Genomic DNA, 25,418 nt, shown 5'->3' with positions numbered 1-25,418 from the left:
GAAATGTAGCTGGGTAATTATGTCATTGGCATCGGTGAGCCACTGTCAATATGTGACATATTGAAATCGCGTTTGAATTTGCGCTTGTTTTTTGCTTTCACTTTGCAATCGCGCGAACTGTGTATAGAGAGCGACAGCACTGATTGGTGAGTGATGATAATTTGCGCACCAATTCCTCTGCGTGTGTAAAAGCAGCAGGATATATATTTCAGTTCTGCTGAGCCAAATAAGACAGGTCAGGGTGAAGAAGTGACAGCCAAAGAAAAGCTTAACACAAAACGGAAAAGTTATGACAACTCAGACTATAAGGCAAAAAGAAAGTGCAGCTTTATGGTTTCATGGACAAAAGAATTTCTGTGGCTGCGATATGATGAGCTATATAACCAGGGGTGCACATAAGTGGTCCGCAGGCGCGCATTCGCTGTCAAAATAAAAAACACACACAAGGGTTAGGGTTAAATTTAAAAACTGTACTTTTGAGTTAAAATATATATTTATAATTTTAATAAATGACAAATTAAAAAGGCATGAACATTTTTTTGTATCGAAAAAATATCGAACCGTGACACCAAAGTATCGAACCGAACCGAACCGTGAATTTTGTGTATCGTTGCACCCCTAACATATATATATATATAGATATATATATAGAAATATATATATATATATATATATATATATATATATATATATATATATATATATATATATGTAGGGTACATCCATGTACAGCCACCTCCTGTACATGGATGACATCAAGCTGTATGCCAAGAGTGAACGAGACATCGATTCACTGATCCACACTACCAGGCTATACAGCAATGACATTGGAATGTCGTTCGGACTGGAGAAGTGTAGTCGGATGGTAACAAAGAGAGGGAAGGTAGTCAGAACTGAGGGGATTGAACTACCAGAAGGCAACATTGCAGACATAGAGGACAGTTACAAGTACCTGGGGATCCCGCAGGCAAATGGGAACCATGAAGAGGCCGCTAGAAAGGCTGCAACCACCAAGTACCTGCAGAGGGTCAGGCAAGTCCTGAGGAGTCAGCTGAATGGTAAGAACAAGATCCGGGCCATCAACACATACGCCCTGCCCGTGATCAGGTACCCTGCTGGGGTAATAGGCTGGCCAAAGGAGGAGATAGAAGCCACTGACATAAAGACAAGAAAGCTCCTGACCATGCATGGAGGGTTTCACCCCAAGTCCAGCACCCTGAGGCTGTACGCTAAGCGGAAGGAAGGGGGCCGGGGACTGGTGAGTGTCAGCACCACAGTCCAGGATGAGACAAGGAACATCCAAGAATACATTGGGAAGATGGCCCCAACTGACCGAGTGCTCAGTGAATACCTCAGGCAGCAGAAACCCAAGAAAGAGGAGGGAGACGAGGAACCATCATGGAAGGACAGGCCCCTGCACGGTATGTACCACCGGCAGATAGAGGAGGTGGCTGATATCCAGAAATCCTACCAGTGGCTGGACAAAGCTGGACTGAAAGACAGCACAGAGGCACTAATCATGGCAGCACAAGAACAAGCTCTGAGTACAAGATCCATAGAGGCTGGGGTCTATCACACCAGGCAAGACCCCAGGTGCAGGCTGTGTAAAGATGCCCCAGAGACAATCCAGCACATAACAGCAGGGTGCAAGATGCTAGCAGGCAAGGCATACATGGAACGCCATAACCAAGTGGCCGGCATAGTGTACAGGAACATCTGTGCCGAGTATAACCTGGAAGTCCCGAGGTCAAAATGGGAGATGCCCCCAAGGGTGGTGGAGAATGACCGAGCTAAGATCCTGTGGGACTTCCAGATACAGACGGACAAAATGGTGGTGGCTAACCAACCGGACATAGTGGTGGTAGACAAACAGAAGAAGACGGCCGTAGTGATCGATGTAGCGGTTCCGAATGACAGCAATATCAGGAAGAAGGAACACGAGAAGCTGGAGAAATACCAAGGGCTCAGAGAAGAGCTCGAGAGGATGTGGAGGGTGAAGGTGACGGTGGTCCCCGTGGTAATCGGAGCACTAGGTGCGGTGACTCCCAAGCTAGGCGAGTGGCTCCAGCAGATCCCGGGAATAACATCGGAGATCTCTGTCCAGAAGAGCGCAGTCCTGGGAACAGCTAAGATACTGCGCAGGACCCTCAAGCTCCCAGGCCTCTGGTAGAGGACCCGAGCTTGAAGGATAAACCGCCCGCAGGGGCGTGCTGGGTGTTTTATATATATATATATATATATATATATATATATTTAAACATACATATGTATGAGTCATATACATATGCAGGAGTCCTTCTTTGCACAGCTGATCAGGAAGGCTAGCTCTGTGGTCGGCATGAAGCTGGACACTCTGGTGACAGTGGCAGAGAAAAGGACACTAAAAAAGCTGCTGGACATTATGAACAATGCTGGGCATCCTCTGCACACGGCCATTAACAACCAGGAGAGTCTGTTCAGTGACAGGTTGCTTCTCCCCAAGACAAGAACTAACAGACTTAAAAACTCCTTTGTCCCACACGCCATCAAACTGTTTAACTCCTCTCTGGAGGGGAGAGGGAGGAGAAACAGGAGGACAAAGGAGGGGGGAACAACTAAGCTGTAGTGCCTCTTCACCTCACTGTACAATACCTTGTGCAATACTTTTTGTAAATAGTCAATGGTGCAATAGACCTCAATACTTGAAATGTGCAATTCACTTGTATTTTTATTTTTATTCCTATTTATTCTATTTATCCCCTTCGTATATTTTATTTATATTTGTCTCTGTATTTATATATGTGTGTGTATGTGTGTGTGTGTATATATATATATATATATATAATATTCTGTAACTGTAACTTCTGTCGGTGCTGTGCTTTTTGGAAATCGAATTTCCCAGAGGAACCCACCCGAGGGATTAATAAAGTTCTATCTTATCTTATCTTATCTTATCTTATCTTATATAGATATAGATATACATATGCATATACATGTACACATTTAAACTAACATGCATGTTATGGCGTGCCTGTCATCAGAGGGCGCTGTTGTGTGTAAAATAGCATTGACCGTGTACAGGTGAATTTTACTGTTTCTGACCTTTACTCCTAAGCTAATTGTTAAATGTGAATAAAAGTGGTCCTAGAATAAAACCCTGTGGCACACCTTTGTTAACACCACCAGATATCATCCATAAGCCACACTTTGTTTTCAACAACTGAGAAAACCAGTTCTCAGCTTGACTTTTCATCCAATCGAAAGAACCTGATGATTGACAACATTTAATATAAAATATATGTGCTTTGATATAATTAACACTGTTTAAATTGTGGCTTTCAGAGAATGGATACTCTGAAGCAGAGCCATTCAAAATAAACACTATTATTTCACATCACCAGTAAACTGATGACAGAAAATGACAGAGAGGGAGGAGGAGAAGCAACAAATGTTCCCAGCCAGACCGGAGATGAGTCACAGTGACACTCCCGGAGCTTTCAACTATATCAACATCACATATTGTACATGGTCGTCCTAAATGAATTTAGCATCCCAAGTTTTCATGAAAATGGAGATGTTCAATACTGTTTTATCATTTTAAGTAATTCCGATCATGCTGGTTTAAAAGGTGAGAGAATAAAATTAAAGTTTGAAATTAAAGTTTTGGTGAGATTTATTCTGTGAGCTCCGGCTCTTAAATTGAAGAACAAACTCAGATGTTTTAAACTGACCACTCAATCACTTACTACCCACTGTAAATTATTCACTACACAGTGAACTAATCAGTGAACAGATGCAGACAGCTGTTGATACATGCATGTGTCACTGCCACAGAATTATACCCCTAATTATCTCTGCCTCTAAAACAAAGGAAGAACACTGACACTTTAGTGTTACTATGCTCTGTAATTGAAAAAAATCTCACTACAGCATTTAAATATACATTTGTAACACATATCATATGTGATTTTCAGACCTACTGTCTGAAGTTTAACTCAATTTTAAAGCCCTCCAAAAAAAGGCGTCAGAAATTCACAGAGTGTGAAGGTGGGGCCAGGCTTGTTGTATGGAGGGAAAAAGAGGTTTAAGTCATAGAAAAAAAGCTGTAGGAATGAGTGTGACTGGGTGAAAGCATCTTTAGTACATGGTTGAATGTAGTAAAGGTTCTTTAAGTGCTCAGTAATAAGCATGTTATAGTTTTATGCCCAAAAGGCTGCTAGTGTTCACTGTCATCAAACAAGCACAAGGCTTTTTATTACAATGGACCAACTCTGCATGCACCCTTCATCTGGACCTCAAAGAAGCATAAAAGGAGTGACACACTAGTGGTGTCTGGTCTGCAACAGAGTATTATTAGATCCACCTTTTGGGCTTTTCTAAAATACACTGCAGTGCATCTGGTGAAGTCTGAAGTAAGAAATACAAGTTGGTTCAGCGAGCGTGAATCTGAGCCTCGAGCCCGGAGGATGTATGGGGTTGGACCAAAAATGACAGCCAGAATCTCTCACCTGGTATTCAATCTCACTGGGCGTGGCCTGTTCTCCCCTGGCGACCGGCTCGGGTGTCACAGCGACCGTCGGAGAGGCAGGGTCTGTGTGTTGTTGTGAAGGGGGAGGGGCAGGGCTGGCGGGCTCCTCCTCTTTCTGAAAGTCAGCTTCTGAGAGGTCATCCATCATGTTTATCTCTGCCTCTCGGTAGGCCCGTCGCTCTGCCTGCGAGAGAGGAAGGATACTTTTATTCCATCAACGTTGTTTGATGCACAGGTGTTGAGTTCACAGGATGACACAGGGGAAAAGTCCTTCCCACAAGAATTAAACACAAATGCCTTTAATGCTTTAATAAAAACACAAAAGAAGCATGTTCCCAAAATATCAATTATGAGATAATAAAAACACAGATTTCTCCTCTGGTAGATGCGAGTACATGCTGGCAGGTTGATAAACATGATTGAAACAAGAGAAGGTGGTCAGATAATATGTTTTTTTCTCCAACTGTTGCAAAAACAAGCAATTTATTTTAGTTTTGAAATGCTAATTTTCTAGATACTCTTCAGAAAAGTTGCCTAGTCACTTATATGCATGGTTCCTAAACATCACGAAAAGATGAATATATGAGGGTTTTTTTTATAATTGTGTGGAAAGTTTTAAACAAAGCAGCCTGATATCAGTCAGAGGGAACTGAACTGACTTGTCCCACTCTGACTCACACGGAGGAGAACAGTAGATTAAATCATATCTATACTTGTCTTGAAAATCTGAGGTTAATTAACATTTGGAAGTGATACAGACTGACTGAAGGCTTTAGTGTGTTATATTCCAGTACACGTCAAACTGTGGAGCCTGCTTTTGACTTTTCTACTAAAAACTAATGCAGAAACTGGTGCGCTAAAAGTCATTAAAGTCTCTGATGCTCAAAATTTCCTGGCTAGGAGATCCGGTCTGGTGTTAAAGGTGTCACCTCATATTCAAACTAAATCTATGCCCAAAATCTTTTAATTTTCTACCTCACCAAGGCTCTTTGTCAAAGGATGGTTTGGCAAAGCTATGAGGTAATGTCAGCATTATCTTACAAGAAGGAAAATGTATAAAATGTTGTATTTGAAGTAATTGGAAGTTTTAATCAAGTTAAAAACATTAGAAATTAACAAGTGGACACATTGACAACAAATTGTTTTTCAGCTCAAGTTAATATTTATTAGGCCCTGGAAAAATAACTGTAAAAATGTTCCAATTTTTGACCTTATGTGAGTGTAAGAACAAATTAAAATTCCTATTACTAATTTCTGCTCCATGTCAAAATTTCCAACACCAGACTCACGATTTATGTCCGACTTTTTATCAGATTTTCCTTTGGGCAAACCTCCCACATGTACGCATATCCTCCTCCACCAGTACTGATATCATTAGATAATAGATTACTCATTCAAATGTTTCATCAAATAAGACTTCACGTTTACAATAGGTTGTGTGGGTTTGCCATTTTGCTCTTGCTATTTTACTGCGAGTAGAAATATGAGAAGAATGAGAAAAAAATGCAAACAAAAGGTCCCTGGCTCAATGGTTTCTTTGGCAAGTGAACAAGCAAAAAATGTACTACTGAATACTGAAGCAGCATTTAAACAAATGTTTTGCTATTTCAACTTTCTACCACAAATCAAGAAGTCAGCAGATCTCAGAGCTGGGCCAAATCAGCCAGGGGCTCAGCAAATGTCCCTCCACATACTGGTGTGGTAAATTTAACTTTTTAAGTTGCTTTAACCTGCCTACAATTTTCGCACAGCTGCAAGCCACATTGGAACCCACCTGGGTCTCACAAGAGGGCCATAAATTAGGCAGGTGGAAGCATCAGTCTTCTTTTTTACTCTATTTGTCCTGAGTGAAAAATGAATATGAATGATGTGAATAATGTCAGGTTATTTGAAATTTTAAACATTGTAAAAGTAGGTAAATAATAAACACACATAAATAGATATAGACCTATGTAGCTTTGAGTTCTGATATAGTGAATAAGAGATTCCAATCAAGATAACTATAGATAACTAATACGAGCTAAACTCAAAATATTATTTAATTATTGTACACATACAATTCAGAATAAAAGAAATGACTGACTATTATTACCTGTATTTATTTTTTACTATTTTTTTTTTAAAATTTGGACAACAACAACAGTGTTGCTCTGATTGTCATCATCCCAGGGTTGGGATTTTCATTGACTATATTTAAGTTTGTATTTTATGGTTCTTGTATTTGCTTGTTGTCCACCTTTTCCTCTGTCTCTGTCTTCATGTTTAGCATGTGTCATTTGGTCATGTCATGTTTTACTGTGAAGGCTAGTCTTCTGCAGTGTCTTACTCTAACTTTTCTTCCTGCTTTTCTCTCGCCTTTGTCAATTACATCCAGCAGTGTCAGGATTCAGTTCCCTATCAGTCCTCAGTGTGTATATATAGTGCTTACTCTGTTCTGTCTTCTGTCATGTTGTCTGCTTAGAGTATATGAAACTATCAGTTTACTTCCTCCTTGTGTCCTGGTGCCCTTTTCCTCGTATCCTGTGTTCATTCAGTTTGGTTAACTGTTGATTGGTGAGGGGTTTTTTTTGTTCCTATTCAACTCTCCACACAGCTACACTGTGACATGAATAGCACAGGTTTAAGAATTTAAACAATAACACCCAAACTCAAAAGAAAAAAGTGACTCTAGAAACTTTTGAAGATAGTTAAAAAGATGACAGCTGACTGGCAACTTCATCAGCTATTATGTACGTTAAAATCTTCCCTGCATATTACTGTCATTGATCATGTCTGGCATGCCCGCGCCTGTCGAGGACATCGTCTCCTCCTCATGTGTGTTTCCCCATCTATGATAAACTTTGTTTTATTTCTGCTGGTCCGTAGCCAAACACTGTCCTTCGAGGAGGTCTCATAACTGATGCTTTTTGTGGTTCTTTCTAGCTAAAGTGGCGGCTGCTCTAGATCAGGGCCCTGCTGCCTCGAGCTGCAGGAACAATCCTTTAATTGTTCCTCTAAACAGGAAGTGAGTGGGGAAAGAGGGTGCGGTGGGGAGGGAGTTCAGTGGGTTCAACTTAGGAAGGAGAGAGAGAAAGAGAGGAAGAGAAAACAAAGAGTGAGAGAGTAAATAGGATTATATCATAAAACTGGAGAATACAGCACAGACAGAATGCGCAGCTCTTTGAGTGGAAGTCAGGAAGACACAGAGCTCAGATTTTCAACTTAGAGTTGACTTCATTGTACAGCAGTTGTGACCAATTACAACATCATACTATAAAAATACACGATTAAAATTACAAGTCTTGTATTCATACTTTCCCTAAAGTACAAAAGTACACCAACCCCCCCAAATGTGAATGAGTTTCATTATTAGTTTAATAGAGAGTGGGTTAAGGAGTTTGAGCTGTACTTTAATATTTTAGAAGTCAATGATCAGCTTTGTGTATAAAATCCTTGGAAAAAACAAACATTTGAATTCACTCAGACTGGCCTTTAGGCTCCGATCAATGCCTGTGGTTGCAAAAAGACTTGAGGTCTATGTCAAATCAGCCCTCAGCTCCCTTTATTTATGACCTTAATAAAACCTTTCCTGATGACTTTATGGTCTCAGTCACTAGTTTCCTGTGTTACTGAATAAAACCTGATTTTAATTTTGTAAACAGCACCCATTAGAGTTTAAAAGAAAGATAAATCAGGGTCTGGTTTACCCTTTGATTGACAATTTGCTACTGTATGAGAGTGGAGCATTGCTCGATTTCTAGTTCAATCCATCCCTTCCTTTTTCAAAGCATTTTGTGGTGGCTGACATACTCATCTCTGGACTTAACAGGAAAAGTTTGACGTCACAGTGGCTACAATCATCTTTATAATTTCTAAACACTCCACGCTTAGACTGGACTAGCTTTGCATCATCAAGTTCTTTATTCATCGTCTACTGGGCCTTGATGTTGCCCGTCATGTCATCCTCCAATGCAAGATGTTTTTATCTCCACTCCCCTTAGAGATTAAAGGGTTAGATATTAGAAAATGGAGACCCCAGAGGACAAACATGTGAAATAAAAGCAAAGAGATGGAAAGAGATACAGCAAGGAGACACTTTAAAGTGGACATAGCTACATATTTTTATTCTTGTACTCCACTTAAGTAGCTTTGCATGATTCATAAAACAACGTAATCCAGTTTTATTTTTCCAACTGAACCTTAAGGAAGCCCCTCAGTTCATTATTGTCTATTTCTGATGTCATATATAGCCAAGAACTAAAAAAAAAAGTACAAACTCAATGTTTATAGCAGTCTGATGCCTGAACTTTTGGATTACATGAACAGATACTGACATTGTTATTTAAAAGTTTGAACAGGAGCACACTGGCCTCCAAATTTTAGTGAAAAGTAAGAATAAGTAAATATCAGAAGGGCACTTAGAAAGCGCAGACCTCCACCAAGGCCATTTTTAAATAAAGTAATCCAGGTCGGCACCAAAATAGTAAAGGTTCTTTTTTTTATACCTCTCCTCAAATTTCATGGAAACTGGTAATTTTGCACATTTCATAACATTACGACCTAAAACTCATAATTGTACATAAGGATGGGATTTGAGTAAGCATAGTGCCCACCTGTGATTATCAGTAATAGCTACCTGCAGAAAATCAAACTTCGGTGCTGAAAGATGACACAGTAATGTGGCCCTGAGTTGAGCTCTCAGCTTAAAAAAAACAAAAAAACCAAAAAAAACTAACCATGTGCTCACTCCTACAGGTGAGGTCCTATTGACCTAAAATCTTTCTAACACTAAAGAGAACCATTTGTTTGTTACTGGAGCTGATGTAGAAACCTGCTGCATTCTGCTAAATAGAAAAAAGAAAAGGAGAAAAATGGTGAGGGCTACTGATGGCATAAATTCACGTGGAGGAGACAGTTTGTGACGGTGTTCTCCTGAGTATGACCCCGAGGTGAGAAGGTCACTTTTTCTCACTCCTGTTGGCCTCTGACCTCATAAAATCCTAATCAGCCTGTTACATGGATCATAGACAAACCACACACACACTCGCTCACTCACATACACAAAGAAAGTGAGGAAATCTCCATATGTCTTCACTGGTCCCTAAAACATCTGGGAGACTTAAATAAAAAAACTGTTTTTTTCCTTCCTGCAGCTAAATGGCAGCTATTTTTATTTTTTTATTAGTGCAAATGTTTTGTGCACTAAAAGTAAAGCAAGCACACATAAAAAATACACTTATTTTGCAGTTGACCTCTCTTGAAAATACTAAATCAAGTGGATATTTGGTGTGAACACAGCTGGCTTTGTTATGAGTTTAGAAGCTATAACTAACTAAATACTTTGTGGTTTACATTAAACAGCTGTTCATACTGACCCTCCTATAATAATCCAAATTCTTTACAATCTCAGAAAAAGGCTTCCCAGGCCCTTTCATCAATATATATAAATTTTTGTCTAAGGAAATAATCTAGGCGGTAGTATCCAGTGCAGACCTACTGATTTCATATGAATTGAGCCCTTTGGCATTTAAAAGCCTGATGTTCTTTGTGTTTTGTCATTTTTACGAGAATTATAGAACCAAGAAGAAACAGGTTTCAGCCTTGTGATAATTTTCTCACATCACTCTGATCTTTTCTTGAAAGTGTTCTAATCTTTCTGTCGAACACAGAACAAACTGAGAAAATCCTCTGGATAAACTGCACAAATGTCTGGTGTATTTTTATTTAACAGTGTAATGGTGCACAGATTACATATGTACACATTAACCAGTTATTACTGTGTTAGTCTGGACAAGCTGACAGTCCTTTGCTTAGATTTCAGATTCCAAATCTTTACTCCAAGGATTTTGCTTATATATGGGAACTTTCTGATGGGCAGATGTTGTTTCATGGATTTGTTCTCTTAATGTCTTCAGACAGGCCACACTTCAGAAGCCAAGTTCACACAATTTTCATCAATTAATTCTTGTTTGGTTATTTTCCCTAACAAAAATATTAGATCTAGTTTCTTGCCATAATTTTCACCTGGTTTTCTGCCCCACAGTTTGAGATCCACTGATGTAATCCCAGACCAGAGTGGCTGGACTGTGACGGCCACACCATCTGTTGCAGGATGAGTTGTTCTTCGTGTGGCTGAAGATAGATCTTTATGACTCTGGCTGTGAGTTTGGTGTCGTTGTCAGGCTGCAGAACGAATCTGGAGCCGATCAGATGCCTCCCTGCTGGTATTTTGTGACCATAAAATAAGTTCCTATACCTTCTGCAGTCTGTATGTGTGCATGCTGGATGAACCGTAGTTTGACATTTTTAACATACACACATGTCGCCCTTATTTACATTCCTTCCATCTTTGTTTAGGCATTCTTGTCATTTTACCCTAGCAATGTAATTCACCACAATATTTTGCCACAGTAACAATGAGCTTCAGGGTCAGACCTTAAAATGTTATGCAGATACAGCAGGAATTAGTCCAATTACGGGTTTGGAATTCAAAAGTTTTTAGGCTTGATGCCTGAAAAAAGGTCAGCTGTTAACACCAGCTGTAGAAATTTTGTTTTGTTCTACAACATTAAATATGCAAATATACCAATCTTGAATTTTGGCCCTTTTATGTGTCCCGCAGAAAGTGATTGTGAATAAGTGGCTAAATGAGCTGGTTTTAAAGTAGTGAAGTAGGCCACGAAGTGCTGTACAGAAGAACCAAAGTGTTAAAAAGAAAAGCAGCAAGTCTAGAGGGCAGGAAAAACAAAGCTGGGCTCCAGTCTAATATCTTAGTTTAGAAAGATTCCCAAGTCATTGAAGAGACCCTGAAGTATCTGCTTGTCAGGCATAATAAGAGCTCTAAATACTTTAAAAAAAGCTGCTTCAGGTCGTCATTTATAACCTCATTTGGCAGAGGATACACTGGACCATCATTCACGGAAGTATAGAAGAAAACAATATGCTGTAATCCACAGCCACGCTCTATCAGACTGTTCATGAAAACAACCGACATAACTGACAAGCGCCACAGATAATGTGTTAAATAATTAGTTCTTCACTTCATGTCATGACCTGCTGTCATGTTTTTAACCTCAAATGAGAGTTTGTTAAACCCACAGCTGAAGATTAAGCTGCTGAGATAAAATCTACTCTAAGTTATTGCTTTGCGTGAAGAACGTAGGTTTATATATAAAAATATCTGAGGTATAAGTGAACTGAACATGAAATATTTAGACAATAAGATTGGTGGGCTGATTAAGGTCCAGAGGGAACACTGGGACTGTAGTTTGATGTGCTTCATAGAGACGTTGCCACACTCACGTGAATACACACACTCTGACTGTACTTGTCTTCAGGACTTTTCGGTTAATCTGAGCGATAAGAAGAAATGTGTGAGGACTGTGTGTGGATAGCTGTGATTTAAATATGGTGTAGAATAGGGCTGTGTCATATTGTACTGTCTGTGATAACAAGGGTATAATGTTTTACATGATAGAACAGTGCCATGTCGAGATATAAATTATACAATAATGCTTAAGTTGCCTAGCAACAACGACACAAGCCCAAACATGTCTAAGAGCAGGAGCAGCGTGCTGATGACCACTGAGTACCTAAAAAAGGACAATCACCTCTATCCTCTAAGCAAAATTATTGGAAAAACATGCTTAAAAGCTGTTACCATTAAAGGTGGAAACAACAAACTTGTTTCACCAAGTCTACAAAAGAGGCGATACTAACAGCTGGTGACGTGTAACACAAAAGTAAATAAATGACTCAATCAAACATCGCTGGAGTATTTGTTAGTTGCACTCTATGTGGCAGGAAGAGCAAATGCTGGATGGTTATTACTCATGCGGTTATGTGGTGGTACAGGAGGGCTTTAAGCGACTGGCTAAAAAGCTCGACATCCCAGGTGGAAAATATTGCTTTAATTTCTGTTTTATTATGCGACAATATTTGTGCAGGCTCCTAAAGAATTACAAGGTTAAGTTACTTTAGTTAAATGTTAAACCGAAGTGTCATGATTATGTTATAGTTAAAATTCTCAGGACATCATTGTAAGCTCCATATTGTTATATTTTGCTTTCTAGTCATTGAGCTCATTTACTTTTTCCTATTTTCTGATTAAGTGAGCTCCTTCTGTTCTGTAGTTTTTACCACACTGTACCATTTTAATTGAGCTATTCTACTTATTTTATGCTTTGTTGTTATATGTTGTGTTTAAAGGTTTGGTATAAATGAAGTTTATCTTAAAACACAAAGAAGAAAAGACTGTAAGGGGGTAGGACTGATCATGTATCAATTCCACACTTTTTTAGAAACAAAGGTAAGACACTGAAAATCTGAACTGTTCACATCATCCTAGACTCCAAGATAAAGAACAACCAAGACTGGATCCCAACGATCCTTCATTCTAATCACACACATGACAGGGGCAGAAAATTAAGCTCAGTGCTGCCTCTAAGAGGGGCAACTCTTATAGTGAGGGTGGAGATGCTCTGCAGAACCAGAAGGACACCTGGTGAACCTCACCATGGAGATGCCCATTGTGAAGCAGTAATAGTCCAGAGTTTGAGGATTGTACGGAAGACATCCACCCAAAGTTCAGGAAAAGAGGTCCTGAAACTCTGGGTTTTGCTGCAGTTCATTCTCATGGAATTTATACCTTAAAGCTAAGAATAAATATTCAGAGAAATCATCACAAACATTTCATCATCACTAACGACACAGCACAGCAAAACATTACAATCCAATGCAATCTCCAGCTTCTACATCATGCGTATCAGAATCTCAATGGAGGTTTTCTGTGTTGTTTACAGGAGCAGTTTTGACTATGAGGTGATAACCTCTTAATATTACCACCTTACGATTGTGACAGCCATGCGCACTGTAACTGTGATATAAAATGTTCATCCTGTTTCTTCTCTAAATTCTAAATTGTAATTTGATCTCAACCTGGGCTCATCTAAACTTTTTGCTGTTGCTGTGAAAGAAACTCAATCATTACGTGTAGCATCTGGACCGGATCATCTCATTAGAGGACTTGGAGCTGGCTCGTGCTGCTGAGTGAACTCGGCCAAAGCCAGTCCTGCTTACTGGATGAAACTGTGTTTGTTGCCTGGCAACCTTAGCTGATTGAACACTCCACCAGGAAGTTTTTTTCATGGATGAGGATGACTCACTGGTGACAGGCAGATATGCATTCATCACCTGCTTGGGTTTCTGTGAGCGCAGGGCTCTGGGCTGAAATAACCTGCAGGGTCAGCTTCATGCAACCAGCACTACATAAAAAAACACAAAGGGATTTGTCACCTTTATTCAAACTGTGGATGCAGTGAAGGCAAAAAATTATTATTAATCTGATAATATTACTGGTAGCTTTACAGGGAATTTATAGCACAAAAAGGTTTTACATGCAGTTATTTCAGCACAAACTACTATTTGGACCGTTATTTGGTGTACTCCATATGGCCAACACTAAGTTTCGCAATAAGCAATACATTGAAATATATTCCAATATAGTGCACATATACTTGTATACTTAGATATTTATTTTTTACTATATTACCTTATTTATATTATATGTATATATATGTTTATATTTTACTTTGTCTTACAGCTAGGACTGCTACAAATAAAGAAACATACGTAGACAGATGTTAACTAAGCAATGAATTATGAGTAAGCACAGCTGTTTGTGGGCTTTATAGGACAGAATACACTTGCAGTATAGGGCATGCACTAAAAACTGAATTAAGATCATTAGAGCAACAGCATTTTTCACAGTTTAAACATATGTATATGACACAATTTATCACATTCTTTAGTGTTAGCTAGCAAGACTTTGAAGTAAATGTATTTTAAAGAACACATGCTTTGTCTCTTCAAATCATGATGGCAACGAAGAAAACAGAGCTTTAAAACAAATGGTAACCGTTGTATTTTAACCCAAACCATCATCTGTTTCTAAAATATGTAAACCAAATCATCTTTAACAATAATCAACGATAACCAGTAGGCCTTACTTCCTACAAGCCAACAAACAGTTGTGCTTAGTGTGGCCACAAAAGTTTATATGTTAGTTTACTCTGTCAACAAGTAGTATACAATGGTGCCGGTTAACATGCCTGTTATCTGCTTTCTTGCACAGATCCCTTATTTTTTGTAAAAATCTAAAAGAAGAAACTTAAATCAAGGAGGAGTATTGAATAGAAATATTAATATTAGGAATACAAATATAATAAATAAATGCAGATATTGTGTTATGAGGTAAGAATTTCTGTATCTGGTGTTGGAGAAAGTGCTGCTGCCAGTCTGGTAAGAAAATTTCCCCCCTTTAAAAATTTAAAACATTATGTAAATGGACACAAATTGGGTGCAGGAAAAATTTAAAATGTGTGTCTAGAGACATGGATCAATAGAACGGAGGTTATGATTATTTCAGGAACTCCTTTGAGACTTTGTTGGATATAAACATGTTTTGAAGGACACGTTCCACCTACGGACTCAAATTATATGCAGTCCAATTCTTTTCATTTATGTTGTTTTTACTGCATTGCTGCATTTCTTTTGCTGTTATATAGATTGTTTTTATGCATTGTAGTATGACTATTTTTTTTTCTATATTATGCAGGAGAGGAACCTGGTTTGTGAACCAGTTTAAATGGAGTAAGGCCAGTTAAATGAAACGTATGCACTGAAATCTTTGAAAATACATGAAACAACAGACTCTGTCTATGGAGCTTCCCATCAGCCTTTAAATACTTCACATCACCTGGAGCAATTACAATCAGGTGCCACATAAGGACAGGTCTTTTGTTTTCTGCCCACACAGCTGCCAGCTCACTCAAAGGCAGCAAACGCTCTTTTAATAATCTGACTCAACATTACGACTGAGGGCAAGTTTAAGTTCTCACATATTGTTTTACTACATATAACATCAAGTAATTTATGCTGCAATCAATAAAAGTGTGATGACTGTGAGGTTTGAAATGACCTTCCAACCTATAAAACACACAGTAATTAGGCCAGTTGGCAACATTTAAGCTGGAAGACTTTCACTTTGCTGGGGCTCATTCAAGCCTCTACTCTATGTTAGGCTGCAGAAGATTTTCTGGGTTCACCCGCATGTTTGGTCACAAATCTGTGTACTTTTTTTTTTTTTACATCAACAACTCCTGTGAATCTTTCTGTCAAAGAGGAACTTCTCAGATTCAACCAGAAGGTATCATGATAACAAGTTAAAATTTGTTTTAAAACAAAGAAACGTTTCTTTGTTTCTTTGTTTCATTGTTAAAGAAGGAAAATAACCTGAAATGACTGAATCTACTTGAAACTAAAGAAAATTCTGTAATACCTTTGGTTTGAAACGCTATAAATATATATATATTTGTATATATCTGTCTGCTAGACATCTTCACGAGAAAATGATATGTGTGTATTGTCATGTGAAGGACAAATAACAGCAGGAGATGGCAGAAAGACACAAGGACAGCGGTTTTAATGTCGTAAGTTACGACTTTGAACTTTCACAAACCCCTTGGCCTGGTCAACGTTTTCACTCTCAGTGCCACCCCCTCAACCTCTGACCTCTCACCCTATGACCTAACCAATGAGCCGTTACTTAAACCACACCCACTTTAAGAGCGTGACTGACCCTGACCTGCAGACGAACCTTACATTGCTCAACACTGCATGCACACACAGTGCAATTAAAAGAGCAGTTAAGACCCCTCCTCCCACGTTGTCAATAGGCAGCACTGCTCTTTCATTAGCATTGATCGCGGCCGAGGGACATGTTAAAGAAAGGCAATCAGTGTTTTTTCCAGGAAGCTCTCCTGAGAAATCCTAATGACATGGACTAAACAACATGTGTCTGATTGCTGTTTAAGGACAATAACAAAGTGTTCGGACTGACTGTAGTATAATAATTTGGTGATCTGGTATAGTTTTCCAATATTAAGTAGACATTTGGCCACTGGAAAATGACCGAGCAACAAAAGGTAACTGTTTAAAAATACACCCAAGCCTGATGGTAATCCTGGTAACTTGCTGACATTTTCCATTTGTTTACATATTTGGTAATATGTGAACTAATGGACAAATGACCTTGTGACTGGGAATGTTAATCTTCTACCAAAAAAAACCCCTCTGGATTGGGTAGCCTTTAGTGTGCTGTGAATGAAGAGCTTCATATTTCAACCTAATTTGAGTGTCGTTCCAGCAACAAGAAAAGCAGGAAAGGCTTACAGCCATACAATCCTCTCCATTGATGAGATACTGTTACCTGGCAGATCTCACCTGACTATGAAACTGCTTTTCTGTCAGTCTGAGCCTGTGAAAATGGGGGAGTATATAATTTCTAAACAGGAAATAATTGAGGCAAAATTTTATTATTGTTCAAAAACATAAGAATTTGAGTGTAACACCTAAATCCAGTTCTTTCTTCTTAGAAACATTCACATAGTCTTCTTAATGTCATTGAGTGAATACGATCAAACTCCAACCTAAATTATGTTAATTATATCATACAATACTTTGATGATTTGGTGGTGTTCCCAATAGAGTACTGGATTAAACTTTTCAAACTTTTCAAAATACAAGGACACAAATAAACAGAAAACAAAATTAGTATCTGGCTGTTTTTTGGACACAACCTAAATACACCAAACTTTACAGCGTCATATTTTGGTGTTCGTTTCCAAAGTATCACACACTGTTCCACCCTCAGGGAACTACAGTTGTACAAGACCTCTACAAAGAGCTAGCATTATGAAAAGGAGTCCAAGCTTTGTGGTCGTTTTCAAAATCTCTGAAGCAGAAATGAAGTTTTCTGCGATGACAGTTGATGTCCAAACAATAACCAAGAAAGGTTGGCATAGGAGGTTGTCAAGCAGAGGCAAGATTGTCAAAGAAGATTTTTCTAAAAAAAAAAGAAAAATAATTGTTTGAATTTAACTTGTGTACCTTAGTTCTCTTTGCATTAATGGCTTCCAAACTTTAGATAATTACATAGGTGGCACACGAGAAAATTGGAAAGGTCTCAAGAGGGAAAAAGCAAAGTATTTTTGTTTTTCCTCTTGCATGGAAAGGAAAGGCTGTTTTATCACAAGCCAAATGAAAGCAGTATATGTATGACTCAATGATAAGTCTTAAAATATTATGTGCATGTTGCTTTAAGCAGACCAAACAAGAAGTGGGAACTGAAGGGTTAATTCAGTAGAAGGGACTGAGAAGCTCTAAAGCTCTTTCCCTCCAAAACCAACAAGTAAACAAAAATGACCCCCACTAAGTCAGTTCAAACAGTCTGTGAGATGTTCTACTCCCTCCACTTGGTCTAAATCCAGCAGAAAGCATGAAAAAAGCTAAGTTAAACATCATTTTACTTTAGCCTGCCAAGCAAAGTCGTGTTGAAATAACTTGGCGATAGTTTGTCTCACATTTTGTTTTAAAAGAAAGAAAAGCTTGAACTTAGGGTCACATATCTTCACACACTTGCAACACGTGCACACAAGAAAGAGAAAAAAATTAAATCACTTACAGGCCAGGTATGGTAGCTCTGCAACTGCAACCCTTCCTCCCTGGCTCTCTTCCTCTCTGTCATTTTCTTCGTCTGTCTCTCCTTCTCTCTAACCTTCTCTACCTCCTCCTCTTTCTCTTCTGTGTGTCTCCTGGGCTACACTCACCCTCAAGCCTTCTTTACCATCTCCCTCTGATTGGCTGCCAGTGAAGTGTGTGATTTACTGGCTCCTTCACCTAACAGATGTTTAGGTGAACAACACACACACACAGATTGGTGGTGTGGAGTTATGTCTGGCGGCCCCAGGGCTATAAGTGAGATAATGACACACAGACACACACACACACACTCAGCTTAGTGTGTGTGTGTGTGTGTGTGTGTGTGTGTGTGTGTGTGTGTGTGTACGCAGGCTAAGGTCAAAGGTTAGGTAAGCCGCAGAGCTGACAAGGCTGTGGGATGTGTTAGGGTCAGCACCTCGCATATGCACACACAAATGTACACATTAATGCAGCCATACATTGACACAGAGGGAGTTAGACGAAGGTAAATAAAGCAAAGCTAACATAACTTCTATAAAATGAATTCTGGGAATTCGTGGGACCTCATATGTTTGCATACACTACTCTACAGAGCTAAGGCCAAAGACATAAAAGATGGACATAGCCACCGCGATGTCACTGTGATGGTTGGTGATGTCACAAAATGATGCCTTGAGCTAAACATTTGCATCATTGTCATCTTGGTGTTTTGAAACCTAAAGTGGCAAGAGAGGTGTGGATGCAACTGTAAAGCCTACAATCTTTTATCCCCCTTCTGGAGATGGACAACAGCCATAATTTACAGTTGCCTCAAGGCACTTTATATTTTAAGGTAAAAAACTTGAGAAAATGGCAATAATCAGATGACCCTCTATAAGCAGACACTTTGGCGACAGTGGGAAGGAAAAACTCCCCTTTAACAGGAAGAAACCTAAAATAGAACCAGGCTCAGGAAGAGGCAGTTATCTGGCATGACCGGATGGGGGTGCGGGGAGGAAGACAGGACAAAAAACATTAATGTCACATTATATTGACTAACCATCAAAACTACTAACTGTAACCACAAACTCATCAGGTATATGTTTTCTCATAACCTAGACCCAGGATGTCAAACATAAGGCCTGGGGACCAGAATCGGCACAGCAGAGACTCCAATCTGGCCCGCTAGATGGCTTTGGAAAATGTAAAGAAGGCCATATATTTTTGGACTTTTAACCTTGTTTTAATAAGTTATAGAGCTTTTCCTATTGATAAAGACTCCATGGTTATTTATACTACACCAAATTACTTAACAGATCTGTGCGGTATGTGGCCCTTGATGTAAAATCAATTTAACATCTCTGACCTAGACAATTTGTGTTTTTCGGCAACCACAGGAGTCTCCCCCTACAGGCCATTAGAAAGACTACAAGTTTAAGGTAGCAATGATATGTGAAATAATAGTTAGCAACACAAAGTCAGTGAACTGACTGCCATTGACAGCAAAGATTGCTTTTTAGCTGACATACAGGGGTGGTAAATTCAGGGGTAACTTGCCTGGAATGTCCATGAGTTAGTTACCAATGGTTAAGCGATAAAGTGAGAAGTGACAGACAAATCTTGGACGAGGATTAAGTGATTAATTGATTCACTTCTTGTTGTTTTTATCAATCCTCCACACTACTGTATATGTGTACTGTTTATCATGTAAGTTGTGGAATGTGACCTTGCCCCCCCACGTCACGGAAAATTTACACAGCTGTGAATATACTCAAAAAGCGTTTACACATAGGGAGTCTAAAATATGCTGAATGCAAGCTGTAATGCAAACATCTGGTGCAGCAATTGAGGGGTATATTGATAGAAAAAGAAATTTAAACTAATATTTTTTGTTTTATTACTTTTTCTAGCAAAATTGAAGGAAATGCCATCAGCCACAATGTTAGATTTTATGCTTCTGTTAAGTTTCTGTTGTTCAAACAAATTGAGCATTTAGATGAGTCCGTGTTGGGCACTGGGAAATAATAAAGTCACAGACTAAATAGGTATTGATTTAGCATTGGCATATGAATCAGTAAGGCCAAAAAAAATCACTGCAAGCTGTATAAATCTTGATGGTGGAGGTCAAGTAACTGCTAGCTAAAGAAAATGATGTTTTTAAAATGCTGTGGATTGTAGTGTGTGACTTGTTTGTGACGATTGATCATATCTTGTTCAGGAAAGTGCTGCACACTACAAATAAAGGTGGGAGGCTAAAACAAGGCTGCGATTGAAGGTGTAGATTGTTAAAGATGGGAAAACGATGCATAATAAATGAAAAGATGCCACTGTAATTTTATTGGTCCAAGAAAAGAAAGCGACTCTGCAGAGTTAAAGGCTTTCCTCCAGACAACAGCGAAATGGGATATTGATGAGGGTGTTAACAGCTGGCTGCAGTTCAAATGACTAACAGAGCAAATTCACACACACGTGCATACAGGAACCTGGAACTGGTTAACCTCTGTCTCCAGCACTGATTTCACCCCCTCTCCCCTTCTGTCAAATATACACACACACGTACACTTTCACTGCTTTTCTTTCCCTTCTTTCACTCCATATCCATCTTTCTCTGCTTTACATCTCAGTTAAAACTCTTTACAGGATTCATTTTCCTGCCAATTCTCTTTTTTTTCCTTCGACAACTTGTTTTTTCATTCTGTAGCATTCCCGTTTTACCTTTTCAGGCATTTTCGTATTCTGTTTATCATTATTACACTTTGACTCACACGTTTCCAGTCTACATTATAAACATTGCGCACTAAAGTTGGAACTAAATATTGTTGCAGATTCATGTGAGCTGTAGCTTAGAATTGCTTCTCATATTTCCTTATCTGATAATAATTACTTGACTCAATAATTAGAGAAATGTGTGGAGCATTACCATCATGTCGTGATGTTTTCAACAGCCCCATCAGTTGAGAACCGCTGGACTAAACTGCCAGTGGTGTATGAAGTGCTAATTGCACATCAGCAGGTACAACAATAAACTGCTGCTGACATATCAGTCTATCACTATTGTCAATTTAATATTTGACTTAATAGCCTCTTTTAGAACACTTTGGTACTTTCCCTGAAGTATTCTTTTAAGACAAATTTTGTCCATTTTCTTTAAAGGAAAAAAGGGATCTGACCTTTGCCCTTCTTCCTTCATTTCTGTTTTCCCTCTGCTTTTTTCTTTCCATTTACTTTTAACTTTGCCTCCTTTCTTTCATTTGTCTTTTTTGTTTTAATGTAGACACTTGCATATTTTTTTGTAACATATATATTTGTACTGTTACCATGGTGGATGGTCACATAAAACATGACATGAAAGGTTAATATAATGAGGTCAGTATATATACCAGTAATCCATGTGAGCTAAAAACTCAGCTTCAGATGCTCTAAATCAGGGGTGTCAAACTCAAATACACAGTGGGCCAAAATTCAAAACTGGAACAAAGTCGCGGGCTAACGTTAATATTTATTGAAAAAACAAATCTTCCTTTAAATATAAGAATGAATCTTTTCTTATGGACTCAAACAAGTTTTGCTGAAAAACTGAATATGGAACAAGCAAAGCTTAATACTAAACAATATATATATTAGCTGTATAATACCAGTAGGCCTGCTCCAATAGTAATTTGGTATGGCTTCGCGGGCCAAATGTAATTAGGCTGCGGGCCAAATTTGGCCCGCGGGCCAGAGTTTGACACCTATGCTCTAAATGATCAGTTTTAGGCATTTTGTTTTTAAGTCAATCCCCATAGACTCCAATGTTAAAATGCATAAATTTAAAGCACTAAGAAGTATGTTTACAGACTGATACAAAGAAGTTTTTGTCTCTGTGAATAGTTAATTTTTAATTATTCACTGATTAGGAGACTACTAAGGCTTACAGTTAGTGGCATGTGTGCTTTGATTGACAGGTGTCAGTCAGTCAGCTTCAGCTCCACTAGTTAAGAGTCTTTCAGCATTTCTGTCACTTTTTAATGAAAAAAAATTATGTCAATAATAATTTTTTGGTGTCGTAAAGACTGTCCAGGTTTCTGCTTTTAGCATTTACGCTTTTATTTTTCTTAGTCTGGATTAATTAGCAGTTATTTGTACCTGTGCATTGTGTTTATACAGTTTATCGATGTATCTTGTTAATCATACAGTATTTGGACCCTCTGGTCCAAGTATTCTGGCTCCAAAACAAAAACACTATAGCAATAGCCAAAATGCCAATGTTGAGACTTTAAAATGAGCCTGTGCTGGAAATGAGTATTTTTATGCTATCGTCTAATTATCCATGTCTCATTAAAATTAAAAATCACCTCTTTAGAAGTGACCTGTACAACAGTTCAGCAGATATTGATAACATGATAGGCCACCTTTGGATAAATTAAAGTTTAAAGAGCTTTCCTATTAGTCCCACTAGACTCATGTAATACAAACATAGCTTTGGAGAGCTGCTAATGACTCAGTAAGTGAGAGGATAGTGTTGACAGGAAGCCAGGCATACTCTACCTCTCTTTCTCTCTCTCCATCTGTCACATGCACATGCAACAGTTTGCAGATTGAAGACAAGCTGGCATCAGTTAGACCAACTAGACTCTGTATGTGTTTACATAATGCTCCAGTTAAGCAGAAAGGTTTTTTTTGAAATCATAATCGTCATTTTCACCAGTGCAGAGCTGATTTATAGTTTATGAAGTAATTTAAAGCTCTTTTTGCTCTTTTCAAGCGATCTCATGTCACGTCTCACAGGCTTCAAAGTTTGTGTCCATCAAAAACTGACTGCACAGCAGAACAAGTTCAAACACGAGGGAAATGCAACCACGTGTGGTTTCTGCTCACTCTCGCTTTCTTCCTTCCAAACGCTGTTGCTTTTTTCTCACGCGCTCGCTCATGTCCTTGTGTGTGTCAATAAGCCTTAATGACTTTCTCTCTCTCCTTTTCACGACCACACACATACACACTTCCTGTCTCTTTCACTCATTCTCTTTTTTCACTTTAAGGTCATCTTCACACACTATATGCCTTGCTCGTGGTTACAGCACAGTTAACCAGCCAAGCATTTTCCTTGAATTACTATGTGCTTACTACTATAACTATGACCTCAGTCAACTACTCTCAAAGCATTTCACAAATGCTGGGTCAAACCTGCAGGTTAAACTACCAACTGGTCACTTATGTCTCAGTTATGAAGGTACTTGGTGGGTAAGTCTAAAATTCCCTCTCTTTAAGCTCTATTTTGATCACAAGTTCCAAAGGGGATCATTTGTTTCTCTCTTTACTACATATTTCTCCAAATTCACCTCCTAGTGACTCACTTTGTCCACCTGCTTACTGTCTGCCTTGCAAGCACCAAGCTGCACCTGTTTTCAGCAGGTTTCTGTGCTCCAAGCAGCTGTAGCTGCAGCTGGAAGACGAACGAGTAGAAGAGAGCTGCAACACTGAACCAAAATGATGATTTTAGAAGGAAACAGATTAAATAATGAGTGCAAGGACACATCAAAGAATAAGAACAATCTAAGAACAACTTATTGTTATGTTGTTGAGAACATCTTCCTAAAATTAAAGTTTTCTAAATACCGTTTTTGAATACCGTTGTTTTGTTTCCATAATAAGCAGGAAATCTGGATGCTGATGCACCATCTGTCGCAGCAAGCCTACTTTGGCAGTTGACTATACAGTGCTAATTATAAATAGAAATGACGACTTGGATATAAAAATATATTTGACACCACATAAAAATGTACCAAATAAATTTAGTAAGATATTTAAAGTCATACACACACCAGGCTGAGTTTTTAAAATAAACTCCTGTTTTAAATGTCCCAAGATTTCAGGGAAAGTTATAGAGGATGTGATAATGTTGTAAAAAGAGGAGAAAAATCGAGACGTATATTTAAAAGTAAAGGACAAATGGGTGGGACATCAAGAGTACAGCTGTTTACAAGTACTCAGGATCTTTAAAGAAAACACTTCTCTCTTATAATATAATATAATATAATATAATATAATATAATATAATATAATATAATGTCTACGTGGATTGTATGGAAAGCTTAAACTTCAACAGATCACAAATATCCATGGACTCACCAGTCACTTTCAACTTTTTAAGCCTACAGGAAGGGTTCATTGAAAGAAAATGTGATGGGGCTGCAAGGCTACACAGGAGGAAAAAAAAGACACTGTTTCACACAAATGTTTATTACATCTAAATTGCACTACTGGTACACTTCAGACCAATGTCAACCAACTATCTTTGGTGGACAAACAGTGCATGTGAGTCTACGGGAAAGGAAAAGATGCTATTTTCACTTTCACTGTGTCAACTGTTGGGTAAATGCTGCTGCAAAAAGCTTGTAATACTGAAAGGAAACAGGTCATCTTCCACAAGCCAAGTCGTGGAGGGGAAGTCCACTCCCCTCCAGTGTAAACAAACAAACTCTGCAGAGCAGAGCAGGGTGACTGCAAACACAGTAAAGTGATGAAGGCCGAACAGAAAGCCCAAAGAGGTCAAGTTAAATAACATAATGACACACTGAATGCTGACAAGAAAAAAATCTTTCCAGATGTCAGTGTTTTGACCCAAAACAGACAAATGTCCACCCCACACTTACGACAAGTTCCAACAAGTATAAGAAATTGCTAACACTGGACAAACGAGGCAGAATAAAAGCAAATCACAGTAAAGAGCTCTCAGACAACACTTGTTCCAATCAAAGCTCAGTTGAATGTAATAAGCTAATTATTGTTATTCTTACAGTATTATTTAAATACTGTGCAGGGTTTGTGTAACATTATGATTTTAAAGACATTTTTATACAATTTTAAGTGTCAAGCTGGCTGAAAGGTTTTGGCTGAAAAAAAAACTAAACAATTATTTGGAGGTAAGTGAATTTACAAAGATCCATTTCTCATACTTGCTAGCAGTTGCAGGTGTAATCTCAGTTAATGTAGCTGGACAAGAACCTCTACAAAGAACACAAACAAAACTAAACTAACCTAAAAGAACACAAAACTTCAATATAAATACACACACACACACCTTGGCCAATCAGATCATGAGAGGACAGCTGAGGGCCACTGGTATTGATACCAGTGTCTACCATGTGCATCCAAGGTGTTCAGAAATCATTACTGTCTACCTCACCTCCTCTAGAAAGGCAGAAAGCCTCACACAGCCATCTGTTGCCAATAAAGCACCAGATTTGTTCCGGAAGCGTTGGCACAAAAAAACCCTAAAACGTTTCAAGAAGGCTTTTCCAACTGTTTAGACTGGAATGACACACACTTGCAATTTGCAAAAAGGACCAAATAAAGTCCCTTATTGATAAAATATTTTCCTGTTATGTTTTTGCTGGGGACACATTGGAAAACTTTTGCTTTTACACAGTAAAAT

General features: G+C 38.6%; 1 protein-coding gene across 5 annotated transcripts in view; it reads right to left on the bottom strand.

Moving 5' to 3' along the window:
- The window catches only part of LOC146617401 (DNA (cytosine-5)-methyltransferase 3A-like), a 95,715-nt gene that overhangs the window by 21,357 nt on the left and 48,940 nt on the right, over positions 1 to 25,418 (bottom strand). For all 5 annotated transcript variants that reach the window (XM_085372340.1, XM_085372341.1, XM_085372343.1 and 2 more), the window contains one exon: positions 4,488 to 4,691. In XM_085372340.1, the coding sequence (XP_085228466.1) occupies positions 4,488 to 4,691 (204 nt within the window). The remainder of the gene's footprint in view (positions 1 to 4,487; positions 4,692 to 25,418) is intronic.

Source organism: Diplotaxodon limnothrissa, linkage group LG15 (genome assembly GCF_057381915.1).
Source record: "Diplotaxodon limnothrissa isolate DT_005_m linkage group LG15, D_limnothrissa_male_GT1.1, whole genome shotgun sequence".
Classification (NCBI taxonomy): Eukaryota; Metazoa; Chordata; class Actinopteri; order Cichliformes; family Cichlidae; genus Diplotaxodon; species Diplotaxodon limnothrissa.
Note: the sequence above shows the minus strand (reverse complement) of the source record. Positions and strands in the feature narration are given on the sequence as shown.